Source organism: Muscardinus avellanarius, assembly GCF_963383645.1.
Source record: "Muscardinus avellanarius genome assembly, chromosome: 15".
Taxonomy (NCBI): Eukaryota; Metazoa; Chordata; class Mammalia; order Rodentia; family Gliridae; genus Muscardinus; species Muscardinus avellanarius.
The window spans coordinates 32306798-32327937 of record NC_137801.1 but is presented as its reverse complement, the minus strand read 5'-3'; the positions used below and the strand labels follow the sequence as shown (position 1 = coordinate 32327937).

The 21140-nt window shown below is 44.8% G+C and overlaps 1 protein-coding gene across 1 annotated transcript in view; it reads right to left on the bottom strand.

The window, feature by feature from the left end:
* Positions 1 to 21140, bottom strand: part of GALM (galactose mutarotase) — a gene marked incomplete at both ends in the record, with an annotated part of 67004 nt that overhangs the window by 33796 nt on the left and 12068 nt on the right. Inside the window, 3 exons of the mRNA XM_080712037.1 lie at positions 5803 to 5884; positions 11945 to 12151; positions 18228 to 18382. Coding sequence (XP_080568163.1) covers positions 5803 to 5884; positions 11945 to 12151; positions 18228 to 18382 — 444 coding nt within the window. The remainder of the gene's footprint in view (positions 1 to 5802; positions 5885 to 11944; positions 12152 to 18227; positions 18383 to 21140) is intronic.

Below are 21140 nucleotides of genomic sequence, written 5' to 3'. Positions count from 1 at the left end.
CTCAGGAAATCTCAGGGAAAGTGGTCTGTGGTTGGTCCACTTCTGGCCGAACTCGGGCACATCTGTCAGTGTGCTCTGGCTGGGTTGGTCTTGAACTTCAGGTCAGCCTGGGCTGACCATGGGCTGACTTGGGGACTGCAGGTGCATGGAAGCTGGTGCTGATCTGATATGGTCCAGCCAATCAGAGCCCTTCCCTGGGACAGCCACGGTCCAGCCAATCAGAGCCTTTCCCTGGGACAGCCATGGTCCAGCCAATCAGAGCCCTTCCTTGGGACCGCCTTGCCACTTCCTGCACTCCTGGGCCTGTTTATCTTCATCCAGAACATCTTTCTGCTCCTCTCTGCCTCACAAACTTCCACTTGGCCTTCCATGTTTTTCTGTTAACTCTTGTTTCCTTTACCTGGGAGCACCCAGACTGTGCTTTCCCTCCATGTCAACAATTCTAAGTTATTATATCTATCATCTACCCAGACACTTTCCATACTAAGGAATAAAATTCTAGCCGACTTGTCCACTAGGTGGCGACTCTTGGCGAGGCCAGCAGCTCTTGGGGATCATTTCTGAATGATGAAAGGATGGGCAGGCCCTTTTCATCATTTTAGAATTAAGCCACCTGCTCCCCACTGGCTTTATAGTTAACGTTAAGAGTCAGATGAAGCCAGGCATGGTGGTTCACGCTTGTAATCTCAGCATTCGGAAGGCTGAGACCGGAGGATCGCGGTTCGCGGACAGCCTCAGCTACTTAGTGAGGCCCTCTACAACTCAGTGAGACCCTGTTTCAAAATAAAAAATAGGGCTGGGGCTGCTCGGAGGTAGAATGCCCCTGGGTTCTATCCTCAGTACCGGGGGGGGGGGGGGAAATAGATGAAATCCGGGCTTCTAGAGATTTGCTTTTGACTGAAAGTGGACCAGGTATGTGAATTATTACATCGCCGAGGTGTAAAGCCACAGTCATCGCCCATTTTGGGAGGATGTTCTGAAAGAATCATACAATTTCTGTTTAAGTATCATGGGGAAAACAGGTGTAACATGGGACTAAGGATCATATGGAGAGATGGAAAAAAATAATACACTTCACGAGTGCTGAAGTTACTGTGACTTATTTACTACCACGATAGAATTCTAATGTGGTGCCATAATAGGAGCATAAAATGCCATACTAGGAGCCTCACAGAATCACAGAATGTAAGAATTAGAAGTGGCCTTATTGAGCTGGGCATTGAGCCAGGCATCCCAGAACTTGGGAGGCTGAGACAGGAGGATTGCAGTTTCCAGAACAGTATCAGCAGGTAGCGAGACTCATCAATCTAGCAAGACCCTGTTTCAAAATAAGAATAAAAAATAGGGCCCTAGGTGTAGCTTGGCGGTAGAAGGCTCCTGGTCTTAATTTCCAGGAATGTACACACACACACACACACACACACACACACACTGGACTTACTGAGTTTCAATTATGAGTGCATGATAAAATTTTCACTGATCCACAGAAAACTGATATATATTTGGATAATCTGCCATCATAATTCTTAAAAAAGTGAAATGATGCCAGGCGTTGGTGGCACATGCTTGTAATTCCAGTGATTTGGAGGCTGAGACAGGAGGATTGCAGGCTCTCAGCAATTTAGCAAGACCTTATCTCCAAATAAAAAAATAAAATAGGGCTGGTAATATATTCTACCCAGAGATAGAAGGTTCCTGGATTCCACCCCTATTAACACACACACACACACACACACACACACACACACACACACATACACACGCACGCACGCACGCACGCACTCAAGAAAGAAGTATAAGGGGGCATGTGGGTGAGTTATATGCAAATATTATGCTATTTTATATACGGGATTATTTCAGCATCTGCAGATTTTGGTATCCAAGGGGGATCCTGGAATGAAGCCCTTGTGGATACTGATATTTGGATAACACATTCTTAGTTTTTATAACCCTGTATTTATTGCTTCCTTTTTCTCTCCCTTCCCTTCCCTTCCCTTCCCTTCCCTTCCCTTCCCTTCCCTTCCCTTCCCTTCCTTTCCTTTCATACAAGGTCTTAACTAAGTCACCCAGGCTGACTTCAAAGCAATCTTCCTGCCTCAGCCTCCTGGATAGCTGGGATTATAGGCTCACACCACAGTCTCCGGTTATGAGATAGCTTTCAAACTTGGCAAAATGAAAACTTGCCTCACATATGTATCCTCATTTTTTTTTGCAGCGGTACTGGGAATTGAACCTAGGAGCATTCTATCTCTGAGCTCTACCCCCAGCCTTAAGTTGCGGAGAGCCTCACTAAGCTGCTGAGGCTGGCCGCGAGCCTGCAATTCTCCTGTCTCAGCCTTCCAAATCCTGGGATTACAAGTGTGCGCCACCATCCCTGGCATATCCCCCACACCCCCCCCCCTTTTTTTTTTTTTTTAAAGAAAATTTACTGTTCAACAGAATCCGGTTGAGTTCAATGTTCCTCCTGTTTGCAGGAAAAGGAGATAGGAGTCTATGGGGTTTTATGACCCAGATTTTCTCCTAAAAGTTTATAGTCTTAAGATTTATATTTAGGTCTTTTATCTATTTTGAGTTAATATTTGTATATGGGATTAGGTAAGGGTCCAATTTTATTCTTTTCCATTTAATTATTATTTTTCAACAATATTTAGTTAAAAGATTATTATTTCCACCACCAAATGTTCGTGGAAACCTTGTCAAAAATACCTTGACAATATAGGGAAGAATTTAGCTCTAGGCTTTTATTTAACTCCAATGGTTTATATATCTGCCTTTGTAACAGTACTACACTGTTTCAATTATTGTAGCTTTATATGGTTTGAAATCAGAAAATATATATCTTCTAGCTTTGTTCTTTTTCAAGATCGTTTTGGGTATCTAGAGTCCATATTCCATATTAGGATAGATTTTTTTTCTGAAAAATAAATATATAAATACATGATAGTTTCACCTAAAAAATAGAAAAAAATATTCTCTGGTAAGAAAGAAAGTAAATAGAAATATTGAAATGTTATCTTTAAGTCATCAAAAGCTTGGTATCAGACAAATGAAACTGTTATGAGAGATTATCATTGTTAATTTTGGATAAATTGCTATAATACTAGATGTCAACCACTAAGCCAAGCATGGGAAGGAGGGATGGGAAGAGAATGGGGTGGGGATCGGGTGGGGGCTGACTGGGCGATGTGTGCATGTATGTCTACAAAAGTTTGTATCCCACTATGATGTATGAATACAATGCACCAATAAAATAAAAAAAAAAAGAAAATTTACTCTTCAACAGAATCCGGTTGAGTTCAATGTTCCTCCTGTTTACAGGAAAAGGAGAAAGGAGTCTATGGGGTTAAACACTGCGCAAGGTATACAATTTTGCCCTAAAGCCATTTATGGTGCAGGACCGAGATGAATGAGAGTTTAAGGCAGTCCTTACGCTGCAGGTGGAAGTCCTTGTGCTTCCTCACAGTAAACTCTTGGACCATGACAAGCGAACTTTTTTTTTTCCTGTACTGAGAATGGAACCCAGGGGCATTCTACCTCCGAGCGACACCCCAGCCCTATTTTTTTAATTCTTCATTTGGAAACAGGGTCTCACTGAGTTACAAAGGGCCTCATTAAGTAGCTGGGGCTGGCTTTGAACCTGTGAGAACTTCCTGTCTCCCAAACCCAGTCCTATTTTTTTTTTTTTTTTTTTTTTTTTGGTGGTACTGGGGTTCCTGGAAGCCCTTCTACCTCCGGGCTACACTCCCAGACCTATTTTTACATTTTTATTTGGAAACAGGGTCTCCTAAGCCAGCACGCGCGGCTGGCTTCGAACCTGCGCGATCCTCCTGTCTCTGCCTCCCAAGCGCGGAGATTACAAGCGTGCGCCACCATGCCCGGCCAGTCCTATTTTTTTATTCTTTATTTCAAAACAGGGTCTCACTGAGTTACAAAGGGCCTCACTAAGTAGCCGAGGCTGTCCGCGAACCACAATCCTCCTGTCTCAGCCTCCCGAATGCTGGGATTACGAGCGTGCGCCATCATGCCCGGCAACAAGCAATCTTTACATGGCATGATTCTATATTTTTGTGGCCTTCATCTGATCAAAACTCAATACCATAGCCCAAGATTTTACAAATACACACAAATAAATATGCACTCATTTCATAGCATTATTGCCTTTAGTAGATCCTTATTTCACTTTCTTATCACTCACCAGACAGCAAGCCACTGCTATTTTTCTTCTTGCAGCTGACAACACTGAGTTCTAGCGCAATAATTCTGCATGTAGGACAAGATGAGCCAGCCTCCTCTGCTCACGGATTGAGTCATTTAAATATCAGAAGATGACACATGTTCCCAAGACAAACAGAAAAGCCTTTAAACCCAGTGTTGGAGCCAGGAAAATAGTCAAAGCTGGGATGCCCAAAATTTTAGCTCATTTACTTCAATTTCTCATTATTATTCCACCAGTGTGTGTGTGTGTGTGTGTGTGTGTGTGTGTGTGTGTGTGTGTGTGCGTGCGTGCTTATGTTGCTGGGGATTGAACCCAGGGGCATTCTACCTCTGAGCTATACCTCCAGCCTGATTTTAATTTGATTTTGAAACAGGATCTCACTAAGTTGCTGAGACTGGTGTTGAACCTGCAGTCCTCCTGTCTCAGCCTCCCAAGTACTAGGATTGTAAGTGTGTGCCACCATGCCTGGCTATTTATTTATTTATTCTCTGGTACTAGAAGTGGAACCCAGGGGCATTCTACCCCTGAGCTACAACCCCAGCCCTATTTTTTATTCTTTATTTTAAAACAAGGTCTCACTAAGCTGTGAAAGTCCCCCCTAAGTAGCTGAGGCTGGCTGTGAACCGTGATCCTCCTGCCTCAGCCTCCTAAGTACTGGGATTACAGGCATGTATCACCATGCCTGGCTTCTTTTTATTTTTTATTTTGAAACAGGGCTTACTAAGTTGCTGAGGTCTTCCTAAATTGCTGAGGCTGGCCTCAAACCTGAATCCTCCTGTCTCAGCCTCTCAAGGATTGGGATTACAGTCGTGGACCACCGTGCTCAGCTACAACCCTATTGTTTTAATGAGGCCAAACTAAAACAAAAGTACTCACATAGTATAAAGCAGGTGTTTGGTAAACCTGAAAAACCTTCAGTTTTCAGTCTGGTTCCATCACCAGACTTGAAAAGAAAATAATAATAAATAAATAAGTAAAATAAAAGTTTGCTTGTCATGGTCCAAGAGTTTACTGGGAGGAAGCACAAGGAGCTTGACCTGCAGTGTAAGGCCTGCATTAAACTTTTGTTCAACTTGTGTAGATTTTTTTTGTGGTACTGGGGATGGAACTATGGACATTTTACCTCCAAGCTATACCCTAGCCCTATTTTTTATTCTTTATTTTGAAACAGGGTCTCACTGAGTTGCAAAGGGCCTCACTAAGAAGCTGAGGCTGTCCATGAACCCCGATCCTCCAGTCTCAGCCTCCCGAATGCTGGGATTACAAGCGTGCACCACCACGCCTGGCTTGTGTAGATTTTTTTTTTTAATTTTTAAATTTTGAAGTAATTTTAGACTTACAGAAATGTGGTAAAAATAGTACGTCTCTCTATGCTTTTCACACAGCTTTTCCGAATGTTAACATTTACAGAAACATGATGCAAATATCAGTCCCACAAAAAAAAAAAAAGAAAGAAAGAAAAAAGTTAACATTGCTATAATTCTATGAACCACAGACTTTGTCCACTAGTTTCCTCACTAATGTCCTTTCAGGACTGAAATCCAACCTATGGGGGCCATTTACATAAAAAGCTTCCATTCACCAACCTGTAGGAATGAGGTTTTCATCCACAGGCAGAAAGGCATCAGCTTCGATGGTGACTTCATGGTCATATATATTTGGGGAACCCTGGGAGGAAAAAGAAATGGAAAAAAGAAAAGATTTACTACTTAGTCTTATTTTACATGTTTGCTTTGTAATTTCTCTTGCAAAAAATGTTTTCAGACATTGACACAAATGTCAGGAATCCCAAATGATCAACAGTGATGATTAGTTACCATCATTTAGCTGAGTGGGAATGGTGGTGCCAATCTGCAATTCTAGTCCTTGGGAGGCTGAGACGGGAGGACTGCAGGTTCAAGGACAGCCTCAGCAACTTAGTGAGACTCTGAGCAACCTAGCGAGACCCTGTTTTAAAACAAAAACTAAAAGAGGACTGGGGTGTAGCTGAGAGAATGCCCCCTGGATTCAATCCCCAGTAAACACACACACACACACACACACACACACACACACACACGTTTAAAAAAATTACAATCAAAGCCGGGTATGGTGGCACATGCTTCTGATCCCAGCATTTGATTTGGGAGCCTGCGACAGGAGGATCACAATGGTTTGAGGACAGCCTCAGCTACTTAATGAGGCCCTTTGCAACTTAGTGAGACCATTTCAAAATAAAGAATGAAAGATAGGGCTGGGGGTGTAGCTCAGAGGTAGAATGCCCCTGGGTTCCATTACCCAGTACTGGAAAAAAAAAAATTACAATCATTTAAGTGTTAGTAGACAGAGCCTCCAGATAGCCACTGATAAATTTGGAAGAAGCTTTCAAGGTGTGACCCCAACATACTCCTTTACTCCTTCCTTCCTTCCTTCCTTCCTTCCTTCCTTCCTTCCTTCCTTCCTTTCTTCTTCTTTGTCCTTGGCTCCTTTCCTCCCTTCCCTCCATTCTACTAGGGTTTCAACTCGGAGGCCTCCTACTTCCAGGCTATACCCCCAGGCCATTTAAAAAAATGTTTCAAACAGGTTCAGCCAGGCTTGGTGGCACACGTTTGTAATCCCAGTGCTTGGGAGGCTGAGACAGGAGAGTTGCACAGGTTTGAAGCCAGCCTCAGCTACTTAGGCTCTCAGCAAATTAGTGAGACCCTGTTTCCAAATAAAGTATAAAATAGGTCTGGGAGTATAGCCCAGAGATAGAAAGCCTCTGTCTGGGTTCCACTCCTAGTACCACCAAAAAAAAATAAATAAATAAAAAATAAATTCAAACAGGTTCTTGCTAAATTGCTGAGGATTTCACTAAGTTTCAGAGGTAGGTCTCCAACCTGCAATCCTGTCTCAGCCTACCGAGTACTAGGATTACAGGTGTGTGCCACTGCACCTGGTTATGCATTTTCTTTTCTAAGTGGCAGATGAAGGTCAGAGTCAAGGAGGCCACTGTGGCTTGGAGGCCTTTTGGACCTTGGCTTCCTAGTGGAACAAACAGAGGAGCAAAGGTCACTGGCCCTCCTACACAGTCCTGCGTGGTCCTGGCCAAGTAGACTCGCTTCCAGCTACATCTGAGGGGACCATGGAGAGGACCTTCCAGGCTCACCCCCCTTTGGCCCAGCTCCTGCCCAGAGGAGCCACACCCAGCCTCATGACAGAAGCCCAGGAGTCAGGCCTGGAGTGCCTGCTTCTGAGAGTTTTCTCTTTTAGGGGAGAGTCAAAGGCTGGTCCAGGCCGGGTGCGATGGTACGTGCCTGTAATCTCAGCTACTTGGGAGGCTGAGGTGGGAGGACCATAAGTTTGAGGTGAGCCTCAGCAATATGGAGAAATCCTGCCCCCAAAATTAAAAAAAAAAAAAACACAATGAAAAGGTCTGGGGATGTAGCTCAGTGTGCAAGGCCCTGGGCTTGGTCCCCAGTGCAGGGTGGCGGGGTGAGGAAAGGCTGGCACGTGAACCCTGGACCCAGGGTGTGAAAAGGCCAGGGCTTTAGTTTCTGTCTCACTGAGCAGCCCCAGGGGAGTCATATTGCTCTCTGGAATCTCATTTCTATTGGTGTAAAAGTGGGGTGTGATGTCCCCATTTTTTCCAGGGAACATTTTAGTAAAGATATGTTGTGCTATTTGCTAATTGGAAAATATACATATATATATTGCGGTAGTGGGGATGGAACCCAGGGGCATTCTACCTCTGAGCTACACCTTCAGCCCTATTTTTTATTCTTTATTTTGAAACAGGGTCTCATTAAGTTGCAGAGGGCCTCACTAAATAGCTGAGGCTAGCCACAAACCCATAATTCTGTCTTAACCTCCCGAGTACTAGGATTACAAGCATGTGCCACCACGCCCGGCTTATGTATGTTTTTACTAGAAAGGATTCATTTTTATTATCAGTAGTAACACAGTTTAAGTTCCCAAGAGAAGATGGGAACCAGGAACCAAGGGAAGGTCTCTGCCCTCCCACCCCTTTCTGCCACAGCAAAGAATGATCTGACCCAAAACGTCAACGGTGCCAAGGCTGACCAACCCTGAGCGGAGCGGAGCTGGAGCAGTCTACCTCCAAACCACACCCTCAGCTTTATTTTTTATTTTGAAACAGGGTCATGTTAAGTTACTGAGGACCTTGCTAAGCTGCTGAGGCTAGTCTCAAACCTACAGTTTTTCTGTCTCGGCTCATTCAGCTCCCACCCAAAGCCATAGCAACCCTCCCTCTCTCTATACCCCACCCCTTTCTCCTAGCAGAGACCTGACTTGTTGATTTAGTCTGTGTGAGGCCAGGGATTCCCTTTCCCCATATCTAGAGGACAAATTTTGATTGGTCTAAGCCAATTATAGTGGTTAAATCCTTTGCTTACATTTGGGTCAGGAGGAAAAGGGGTCACACTTTTGGCCAACAGAGTGTGAGAGTCTGCTGGCACAGGGAGTGTGGGGAGTGTGGTGGCTTCTAGAAAAAAAGTCTTGGTTCCTGGGTGTGGGATTACACCTGGAATCCCAGTACTTGGAAGTCAAAGATACGAGGATCTCAGGATTGAGACCAGCCTCAGCCTTAGCAACTTAACAAGAGCCTGTTTCAAACCAGAAAAAGAAAAGAAGGGAAAAAAAGGTAGCCTCTAACCTTCAAACTTAGAAGGGATGGGCCAGGCTGGGCGTGGTGGCGCACGCTTGTAATCCCCGTGCTTGGGAGGCGGAGACAGGAGGATCGCACAGGTTCAAAGCCAGCCGCGCTGGCTTAAGAGACCCTGTTTCCAAATAAAAATATAAACTAGGTCTGGGAGTGTAGACCGGAGGTAGAAGGGTTTCCAGGAACCCCAGTACCTCCAAAAAAAAAAAAAAAAAAAAAAAGCGATGATGAGCCAATGCTTGGGGCCCAAAATAGAATAAAATACTTTTCATTACATTCAGAAATAAAAACAAATATATATAAAGTATTATAAATATATAAACATGTAAATAATATATACTTATATAATATATGTGTAAATATATAAAAAGTTAGCCAGCTCATCTTTTATATATTTATATATCTTTATTTGTACACGTTTACATATATATATATGATGAAGTGAAGTGGATACTTTTAAAATTTATTTTTGTACTAGGAATTGAACCCAAGGCTTTGTGCATGCTACACAAGCACTGAGCCACACCCCCTTCTTACTACTTTTTTTACTTTTTAATTTAATAATATTATTATTATCATTATTGGTGCTGATGATTGAACCCAGGGGTGGTCTACCTCTAAGCTATACCCCCAGCCCAATTTTATTTTATATTTATTTATTTTTACAGTACTGGGGATTGAATCTAAGGACATTCTAACTCTAAGCTACACCCCCTGCCCTATTTTTTATTCTTTATTTTGAAATAGGGTCTCACTAAGTTGCAGAGGGCCTTTCACTAAGTAGTTGAGGCTGGCAGTAAACCTGTGATCATTCTGATTCAGCTTCCCAAGTCCTGGGATTACAAGTGTGCATTACCATGCCTGGCTCCTAATCTATTTTTTATTTTGAAATAGGGTCTCACTAAGCTTCTAATACCAGCATTTGGGATTTGGGAGGCTGATACAGGAGGATCTAGGCTCGAGGACAGCCTCAGCTACTTAGTGAGGCCCTTTGTAACTCAGTGAGACCCTGTTTCAAGATAAAGAATAAAATTAAAAAATAAGGCTGGGGGTATAGTTCAGAGGTAGAATGCCCCTGAGTTCCATCTCCAGCTGCAGAGAGAGAGAGAGAGAGAGAGAGAGAGAGAGAGAAAGAGAGAGAGAGAGAGAGAGAGAGAGAGAGAGAGAGAGAGAGAAAGAGAGAGAGAACAAAGAAATAGGGTCTCACTAAGTTGCGAAGGGCCTTGCTAAGTTGCTGAGGCTGACTTCGAACTTGAGATGTTCCTGCCTCAGTCTCCCAGTACTGGCATTACAGGCATGTGCCACCATGCCCAGCCTACCCGATCACTTTCAGTGTCACATTTTGAGCTATTTCCCCGGAAAAGGCTTGAGATAGACAATAATGCTTCTCAGAGTAGGACAAGGGCTTCTTTTTTTTTTTTTTTTGTACTAGGGTTTGATTCCAAGGGCATTCTACCCCTAAGTTACACCCCTAGTCTTGTGTGTGTGTGTGTGTGTGTGTGTGTGTGTGTGTGTGTGTGTGTGTGTGATACTGGAAATTGAACCCAGGGACATTCTACCTCCTAGCTACACGCCCAGCCCTATTTTTTTAATTCTTTATTTCAAAACAAGTTATCACTTGAATTGCAAAGGACCTCACTGAGTAGCTGAGACTGTCCATGAACCGCAATCCTCCAGTCTCAGCCTATGGATTGCTGGGATTACAAGCATGCGCCACCATGCTCGGCACCAGTCTTATTTTTTATTCTTTATTTTTGAAACAGGGTCTCAGTAAATTACAGAAGTTCTTACTAAATAGATGAGGCTGGCCGTGAACTTTTATCCTCCTATCTCAGCCTCCCAAGTACTGGGATCACAAGCGTGTATCACTACGCCCGGTTCCCAGCCCAGTTTTTTAATTTTTAGTTTTTTTGGTACTAAGGGATGGTGGATGTTCTGGAAGATAAGAACAAGCAAATGAAAGCCAGGCGAGGTGGTGCACGCCTGTAATCCCAGTACTTGGGAGGCTGAGACAGAAGGATCTCAGGTTTGGACCAGCCTCAGATACTTAGCAAGACCCTGACTCTTTCAAAAAGAAGAGGAAGAAGGAGGAGGAGAAGAAGAAAGTGAAGAACCATCTTCCTTATTTTATTTATTTTTTTGTGGTACTGGGGATCGAACCCAGGAGCATTCTGCTTCTGAGCTACACTCCCGCCCTTTTTATTTGTTATTTTAAGAAAGGTCTTACTAAGTTACCCTGCACTGGCCTCTAACCTGCCATCTTCCTGTCTCACCAGCCTCTTACGTGTGTGCCACTGTGCCAGGCTCATCTTTCTTATTTTTAAAGGAAGAACTTTGAAAATTATAAAAGAACCAGTTAACTCTGTTGTTAAAGAACCCCCTCCCCCCACTGCCCCAAATCAGCAGATCAGCAGCAAACTCCTAAAAGAGGGGAAGGTAAAATTGGAAGACGTTACTGGGTGGCTGTGCAGACCATATTGTGGGAAATCTTCCAAAGTGACTCAGGTTGACTGGCCGGTGATGGGCTCTTGAGATAGGGAGGAGGTACTAGATATAATCTGCAGAGCGGGCAGAGGGGAAGAGGGCACTCTCTAAAGCACATGATGTACTTAAACATATCAAAGTCAATCACTAAGCCAAGCATGGGAAGGAGGGATGGGGAGGGAGTGGGGTGGGGATCGGGTAAGGGCTAATTGGTGATGTGTGCATGTATGTCTCCACAAGTCTTTTATCCCATTAAGATGTATGACTACAGTGCACCAATAAAAAAGGTGTCAGGCACCTTAAATGGAAGCAATCTGGGGGGCGGTAGGAGTACAATAAGAGAGGCAAATGCAAGCACATGCTGCAATTAGGTCAGAGGGAGTTCTAAAATAGCTGTGGGAAGCAGATACTTTCTCTGGGCGAACAGTTCATTCATTACGGCTTCCGAGTTTCGCTGAGCACCTGCTATGAGGGCCCTTTTCCCCCATGTGGAGATGATCCCATCGCTGGAGTAAGTTCACAGTGGCTTGGTCTGTCCAGCCACCGGGTGGTGATTCCACAAAGCAAGTCAGTTGCAGCAGGAGAGAAAAAGCAGGTTCACTTACCTGGCCTGCCAGGTTGAAATACGAGTGGTTGGTTAGATTGATGGGCGTGGTCTGACTGGCCTGTGCTCTGTAGTTGACCACAAGCTCCCCGCCATCCAGGGTGTAGGTAACCCAGACTTTTAACTCTCCGGGGTAGCCTTCCTCACCATCTGGACTGACGCGGGAGAACTGGACACCGTTGGACAGCACCCGAGGGGTCCAGAGGACCTACAAAAAAGTGTTTTAAAAGCCTCTCAGTCACTCCAATCCCAAGCCAAATGCCACATTTCAATATGCACGGGCAGAGGATTCCAGAAAGGAAAATGGTTATATAACCACTAAGGCTTTTAATAACAGCTGCTCTTTATGTATTTTTCTTTTTCTTTTGTGGTACTGAGGGTGGAACCCAGGGGCTTTCTACCTCTGGGCTATACTCCCAGACCTATTTTATACTTTATTTGTAAACAGGGTCTCACTAAGTTGCTGAGAGCCTCACTCAGTAGCTAAGGCTGGCTTCGAACCTGTGCGATCCTCCTGTTTCAGCCTCCCAAGCCCTGGGATTACAAACTGTGCCACCATGCCTGGCTAAGCCTACACTTTAACTGATCTAAAACTTGGTTTTGAAGCTGGGCGTGATGATGCAAACTTTTAATCCAGTACTTGGGAGGCTGAGACAGGAGGATCACAGGTTCACTGACAGCCTTAGCAACTCAGTGACGTCCTGCTTGAAAGAAAGAAAGAAAGAAAGACAGACGCCGGGCGTGGTGGCGCACGCTTGTAATCCCCGCGCTTGGGAGGCGGAGACAGGAGGATCGCTCAGGTTCGAAGCCAGCCGCGCTGGCGTAAGAGACCCTGTTTCAAAAATATAAAATAGGTCTGGGAGCGTAGCCCGGAGGTAGAAGGGCTTCCAGGAACCCCAGTACCACCAAAAAAAAAAAAAAAAAAAAAAAAAAAAGACAGAAAGAAAAGAAAGAAAAGAAAAGAAAGAAATTAAAAAAAAATAGGCCTGGTTGTGTAGCCCAGATGTAGAAGGCCCCTGGGCTCCATTCCCAGTATCACACACACAAAATAAATAATAAATAAATAAATAAATAAAGCAAGCAAGCAAGCAAGCAAGCCAGCCAGCCAGCCAGCCAGGGTGGTGGTGCATGCTTATAATCCCAGCATTTGGGAGGTTAAGATATGAGGATTGAGGTTCGCGGACAGCCTCGCTACTTAGTGAGGCCCTCTGCAACTTAGTGAGACCCTGTTTCAAAATAAGGAATAAAAAATAGGGCTCGGGGTGTGGCTTGGAGATAGAATGCCCCTGGGGTCTCATCCCCAGTACCACAAAAATAAATAAATAAATAAAATAAAACTTTGTTTTCTACAGAATAGTGGCTTTTTTTTTTTTTTTTTTTTTTGGTACTGGGAATTAAACCCAGGGACTTTCTACCTCTGAGCTCTACCCCCAACCTTATTTTATTTTTTATTTTGAGACAAGGTCACAGTAAGTTGCAGAGGGCCTCACAAAGTTGCTGAGGCTGGCCACTAACCTGTGATCCTCCTGTCTCAGCCTCCCAAGTACTGGGATGACAAATGTGCTCTACTATACCCAGCCAATAGTGGCTTTTGAGAAAAAAATTTTTTTTCTCTTTACCTACTCCTATTCCTTACACTCTCCCCCTAACTTTATATGTATGTATTTATAATGTTTTCCTTTCTCTCTTCTTTTTTTGACATATATTTATTTTAATCTTGAAACTCTATCCTGATGTCATATAGCAACAACTCTTTTTTTATTTTATTTTTTTATTTTAGAGGGGTTTTCTTTTTATTCCCCTCTTCCACAGTTGAAAGTAATACACAAGGCTACAAAATATTTTTGTAGGATAAATCCAGGTTTATCTGCCTTTGTCACTTTTACAATACTCGCAAACATGTTCGTGAACATTTTGGGGGCCTGCAGGGATTTGTATAGTAAATTAAGGTGGTGGCATTTATACTTTAGGCTTTTAATCTCATAGCAACAACTCTTAATGGTACTAAAAATAACTTCAATAAATCAACCTCTCTTTCCTGGTCTGCTGTTGTAAATGTTAATTAAAAACAAGCCGGGAGTGGTGGGGCACGCTTGTAATCCCAGCGCTTGGGAGGCTGAGACAGGAAGATCGCACAGGTTCGAAGCCAGCCTCAGCTACTTGGCTCTCAGCAACTTAGTGAGACTCTGTTTCCAAATAAAATATAAAATAGGTCTGGGAGTATAGCCTGGAGGTAGAAAGCTCCTGGGTTGTTTCACCCCTAGTATCACACACACACACACACACACACACACACACACACACTCTTACTTCAAGATTCTCTTATTCTCTGGGCAGAGTTTAAAACAAATAAGGCACTTGTTCCATCAGGAGGCGTTCTGGCCCACGAGTCTGGAGTCCCGGTTTAGGGGCCAGATTTGTTCCTTGCTCATTGTGTGAAGTTGGGTATCAATCTCTTCCATAAAGTAAAGGATCTGGAAAAAATACCTTGGAGGTTTTGTCTTATTCTAGCAGATACAATTCTAAGAATGTCAAGAAAATGTGAAGAGTAAGAATCGGGAGTCGACATAGTGGTTCCTCTCAACGTGGCCCTGGAGGCCCTCAGATCAGTTCCCGGGGAAGGATCACTCTTCACGAGGGCCACCGTGAGCCCAGACACCCGGCCCGACACTCCACAGACATCGTCTCATCTGTCTCAGAGCTGACTTAAAGTAGGTGCCGTTACCCTCCCTGGACGGCCCTTGAACGAGGCCCCCAAAGGATAAATTGCTGGCCCAGGGTCACACAGCCACATGGATTGACCAGCCCCTGAGCCCGCTCCCTGCGTCAGCTACCAGCATGAGTTGGCCAGAGTCCCAGTTGCTTTAGGGAGCCCACGAGGACATGAGATTTGTCCTCCAATTTGTAGCAGGCTCACCAGTTGTTGACCTTATATAAGTTGAGCCTTATATAAGTCATCTTGCAAGGAAAGGGGCTGGTCGAACCAAATTAAATGATCATTTTTGCCAGGTATGTGGGATTATGCCTGTGGTCCCCATACTTAGGAGGCTGAGACAGGATTGCAGGTTTGCGGCCAGGCTTAGCAAATGAGGGAGTCTTTGTTTCAAAATAAAAAAATAAAATAGGGCTGGGGGTGTAGCTCAGAGTAAAATCCCCCGGGACTCAATCTCCAGTACCATACACAAAAAATGACCATCCTTGTAGGTCTAAACTATTGCACATGACAATTTTATATGGTTTCAACTAATATCCCATTTTACAAATGAGCAAATTAAGTCCAGTGGAGTTAACTTGCCTACTTACTTCCACCGCCCATATCCCAGAGGAGTGGAGCAAAGCCCTTTATTTTTATTTTTTGTTTTTATTTTATTTTTTTGCAGTACAAGGGATGGAACCCAGGGGAATTCTACCTCTGAGCGACACTCCCAGCCCTATTTTTTATTCTTTATTTTTAAACAGGGTCTCACTGAGTTGCAAAGGGCCTCACTAAGTAGCTGAGGCTGTCTGCGAACCGAGATCCTCCTCTCTCAGCCTCCTATATGCTGGGATTACAAGCGTATACCACTACGCCCGGCTGGAACAGAGTCCTTTAATATTGCATAGTTTAAAAGGAAAAAGAAATATTTAAAATCCTACATGTAATTAGCGGCAGAGCTGGGATGTAAACTCAGGCCTGGCTGTCTACATTATTTCACATACTAGTTTCAGTGAAAGTTTTGTTCAAATCTCCATTTCATCAGAAGACTTGAAGGTAATCTACGGGTCCAGAGTTCCCCTTGGACTGGAGGAATGGCCTATGAGCCCAGGCTCTGCCCAGCCGTGCTTGGCCGGGTCTGGTACTCACAGAAGGGAGCCCAGCAGGCATGGAGGTCTCTGCCTTCGTCCACAATGAGCGCAGCTGGCATCAGAAACAAGCTCACTGAGCTTAATAAAAAAATTAAATTTACACTCTAATTATCTCCCAGAATGTTGAACTTTCAAGACACTTAAAATAGGAAACCTGTTACATGTGTAATTAAAAAAAAAAGAATTCCCCAAATGGAAAATTCTAGGAATTAAATATTTGAAACTATTTTTTAACTTGCTACCTAGATTTTCTCCTTCAGATAAAAGATACAATGGAAAGGCTTTCACGTAGAGCCAGGCGTGGTGGCGCACGCCTGTAATCCCAGTACCTGGGAGGCCGAGACAGGAGGATCACAGGTTCTCGGCCAGCCTCAGCTACTTAGTGAGGCCCTCTGCAACTTAGTGAGACCCTGTTTCAAAATAAAGAATAAAAAATAGGGCTGGGGGGGGGTGTTGTAACTTGGAGGTAGAATGCCCCTGGGTTCAATCCCCAGTACTGAAAAAAAAAAAAAAAAAAGAGAGAGAGAGAGAAAGGTTTTTGTGCAAACCAATATTATCATTAAGACTAATTTCTTTTCATGAAAAGATTTTCCTCTCCCTGTGGTTTTCAAATTTCCAGACATTTTCCATCTCTAGGCTTTCTTCATTCCTTCCTTCCTCGTTTCCTCCTTCCCTCCCTCCCTTCCTCTTTTGTGGTACTAGGTATTGAACCCAGGGGCATTCTACCTCCAAGCTACACCCCCAGCCCTAATTTTAATTCTTTTATTTTGAAATACGGTCTCAATTAGTTGCAGAGGGCCTCACTAAGTAGCTGAGGCCTCCCGTCTCAGCCTCTGAAGTGCTGGGATTACAGTATGCACCAGCATGCCTAGCTCCCCCAGCCCTATTTTATTTTTTATTTTGAAACAGGGTCTCACTAAGTTACCGAGGGTCTCCATAAATTGCTAAGACTGGCCTCAAACCTACTATCCTCCTGTCTCGGACTCTCAAGTACTGAGATTATAGGTATGTGCCAACACAAAGCTGTATACTTACAGTTTTGCTGCGTTTATAAGAAAATACATGTGAAGCAAGATCACAAAACATTCCACAGTGGAACAAAGGGAGGGGTTCTGAGGCTGCTCTGAAGATCCTTTTTTTTTTTTTTTTTTCCTGCGGGTCTGGGGATGGAACCCAGGGGCATTCGACCTCCGAGCTACACCCCCTGCCCTATTTTTTTATTCTTTATTTTGAAACAGGGTCTCACTAAGTTGCAGAGGGCCTCACTAAGTAGCTGAGACTATCTGTGAACCATGATCCTCCTGTCTCAGCCTCCCGAATGCTGGGATTACAAGCGTGCGCCACCACGCCCGGCTAAGATCCCGGTCTTAAACAGAGCTGGGCCCAGCTTCCCCTGGGTGAGATGTGCCCATGGACCTGGCATGTTCCAGAAACTCTGCCTAATACTGGCAGAGCAGATGCTACCCTCTGCCCTTTGTTCTTCTCAGTGTTAGGACTGAAGAAAGGGGAACCAGCGGCTGTCTGGCTCTAGGCCACAGACAGGAAGTTGGTGGGATAAAGAAAAGCGAACCACCAGCTTCCCTCAACAGGAGAGGTGACTGCTGCCACACCACTCCTATCTCCTCTGTCTCCACTCTAGCAAATAGCCTGGGGGGTAAGACGTAGGACTGCTCCTTTCTCCTGAACTTTCTCCCTCCTAGCCTGAAAGGAGACTAGCTGGAAGGCACTGGGGCTAACCCAGAGGGGCTGGAAGCTGGAGGCCAGGCATTCCCACCCCGAGAGGCTTTCCTGACCGTGTTTTCTCAGGGTTGACTGAAGGAATGGGAGTTTATTTAGGAAGGGGGGACTGGAATGAAGCTGAGGTCATTTTGAAGCACAGAGCTCTTCAACGGATGGGTAGGCCCGGGAGTGGTGCCAGGCTCATGGGGAGGGCGCTGACCACAGGCACGGGGCTGGGGGAGCGCTGGACGGGGGCGCCCACAGGGGCCACCAGCTGTCAGAGTGTAGGAATGAGGGCTTGGGGCCAGGCCGAGCTGGCTGCCCCGCCTGAGAGTCTGTGCCTTTCATGGTCTCAGATTTCTTATTTGGGCGACAACACAAGGCTCTAGAAAGGTCAAGGGTAATATGTGGGACGGCTTGCAGGAGGCAGTGAGTATCATTAATTCACGCTTCCTCAACCTACTCCCGGATCCGGACACTATGAGAGTCCTTCCTAAGCCAGGGCTGTGAGCCTTTCACTCAAGGTCCCCTGCCTTGAGAAAGACGGGCCCTGGCTGTGGCCATGGCGGCCACTCCCCTGGGCCCCTGGGAGCAGCCTCTGTTCCAGGCCACCTTACCCTGCATGCATCCTGGCGCCTAGGACTGTGCTCGCCAGGCAGGAGGCTTGTTTGAGGCTGTGAAGTGTGCCAGGAGGGGACCCTGCCCAGTGCCTGCCTCACCTTATCGAACCCTCTGAGTCCTCCATGCAGACTGTTGGGCTCCCTGTTAATGGCCAGGTGATACTGCTTCCCATCCAACGTGAAGGTTCCTTTGGCAATTCGGTTGGCCACTCTCCCAACCACTGCTCCAAAGTAGGGCTGCTTCTGGAGGTAACCTACAAGCACACAGGACGAGAGCATGTTTAGAAACTTCTAACCAAAGGGAGGGCTCTCACTGCTGCCCACCCTTCTCCTCAGGGAGCTGCCAGTGCAACAAACTGGGCATCTCAAAGTCCTTGTGGAAGTACAGAAAAAGGGTATTTTTAAAAAATTCATGACATTTTTCTTTTCCAAAAGTAATCTACATAGCTGGATGTGGTGGCACACACCTGTAATGCCGGTACTTGGGAGGCTGAGACAGCAGGATTGTAGGTTCAATGCCAGCCTTAGCAACTTAGTGAGACCCTATTTCAAAATGAAAAATAAAACAGGGAGCCGGGCGTGGTGGCGCACGCTTGTAATCCCAGCATTTGGGAGGCTGAGACGGGAGGATCACGGTTCGCAGACAGCCTCAGATACTTAGTGAGGCCCTCTGCAACTCAGTGAGACCTTGCTTCAAAATAAAGAATAAAAATAGGGCTGGAAGTGTGGCTCAGAGGTAGAATGCCCCTGGGTTCAATCTCCAGCACCACACAAAAAAGTAAACTATATTCATAATGAAAATTTTTTTCTAATTTTTTTTTGGCGGCTTCTTTATTTTGAAACAGGGTCTCACTAAGTTGCGGAAGGTCTCACTAAACAGCTGAGGCTGACTGTGAACCTGTAATCCTCCTGTCTCAGCCTCCCAAGTAATGAGATTACAAGCATGTGCCACCATGTCCAGCTTTCTTTTTAATTTTTAAAAAATCACATAATTAAGCCAGGCATGGTAATGCATGCTTATAATTCCAGTAATTAGTAGGCTGAGATAGGAGGATCGCCAGTTCAAGGATAGCCTCAGCAAGTAGTGAGACTCTCATCAGTCTAGCAAAACCCTGCTTAAAAAAAAAGGACTGGGGGTGTAATTTAGAGGCAGAATGCCTGAGTTCAATCCCCAGGGCCAGGAAAAAATATATAACTAGTACATGAAAATAATCTTTAAAAAGAGTGAAAAAATACATAATACACAAGGATAGAGTAGGCTTGCCAGAGGAAATGTAAGATATCCAGTTAAATTTGAATTTCAAGCCTGATATGGCGGCATGTACTTGTAATCCCAGTACTTGGGAGGCTGAGACAGGAGGATTCAGGTTTGTGGCCAGTCTCAGAAACTTAGGCCCCCTACAACTTAGTGAGACTATTTCAGCATAAAAAATAAAATAGTGCTAGGAGTGTAGCTCAGAGGTACAATGACTCTTGGGTCAATTTCCAGCACAAATAAATAAATAAATAAATAAGAGAATTTCAGATAAAGAATAGATAATTTTTTTTAGTATATGTTCATAGGATTATTAGACATGGGACCAGTTAGTTTGTTTTTATATTTTGTTTTGAAATAGTCTTGCTAAGTTTCTGAGGCTGGTCTCAACCTGAAATCCTCCCATCTCAGCCTCCCAAGTACTGGGATTATAGTTGTGTGCCACCATGCCCAGCTCCTTCTAAGTTCCTCTGTGGTTGGTATATACACACACACACAAAAAAAAATATATGTATATGCCAAAATTATATATTATATATATAATTTTTTGTGATACTGGGGTTCCTGGAAACCCTTCTACCTCCGGGTTACACTCCCAGACCTATTTTATACATTTTTTTTTTTTTTTTTTTTTTTGCGGGTCTGGGGATGGAACCCAGGGGCATTTGATCTCTGAGCTATACCCCTGCCCTAATTTTTATTCTTTATTTTGAAACCGGGTCTCACTGAGTTGCAGAGGTCCTCACTAAGTAGCTGAGGCTGTACGCGAACCGCGATCCTCCGGTCTCAGCCTCCCGAATGCTGGGATTACAAGCATGCGCCACCACGCCCGGCCATATTTTATACTTTTTTATTTGGAAACAGGGTCTCTTAAGCCAGCGCGCGATCCTCCTGTCTCCGCCTCCCAAGTGTAGGGATTACAAGCGTGCGCCACCACGCCCGGCTGTGGTTGGTTTATGATGGAAGAGATTCAAGTTTGGACGTCATTTGTCTTATCACTGAGATTTCTTTCTACCCTATTTTCCACCGAGACACGCTCACGTCTTCCCCTTTCCCACAGTACTCTGTACCACCATGTCTACTTCGGGCGAGCAGGGACTGCAATTCAAGCATATAAACTATTTTCCCACAGCTGGACAGGCGCTCAGGCCACAGACTCTAAACCAGTTAGTCCAGTTACAGGTCACAGGTGTCCATTACTCGACTGGTTGGGCTCGAGTTAAGCATTAACTCTTCCCTCCCAGGCTCACTGCCCGGGTTGCTTCTCTGTTAGCCCATAGCCCGTGGTGCCTCGGCGTCCAGTCGTGGCAATCCTAACAGCCAACGCCGAGCATTCTCTAAGTCCTGGCCATGTAACTCATTTCATTCTCAGAACATTTCTCTGAAGTAGATACTATTATTACCTCTATTTTTACAGATGTGAAATTGAGGACAGAAAAGTAATTTTCTCCAAAACCCTAGTTAGTGGCCAGAAGCAAGACTTGAATCTGGGCAGTCTGGCTCTGGGGTCCATGTTTTAAGCATCATATGACTTTCCAGTCATCCTGCTACTAATATCCTTGGGGGCTTCATTCCAGGACCCTCGCTCCCGCAGATGCTCAAGTCTCTCATATATAATGGAGTGGCAGCCGGGGGTGGTCGCACACTTGTAATCCCAGCATTTGGGAGGCTGGGACAGGAGAGACCTAGTTGGCGAACCTTACTAGATTACTTAGTGAGGCCCCTTTGTAACTCAGTGAGATCCTGAGTTTCAAAAT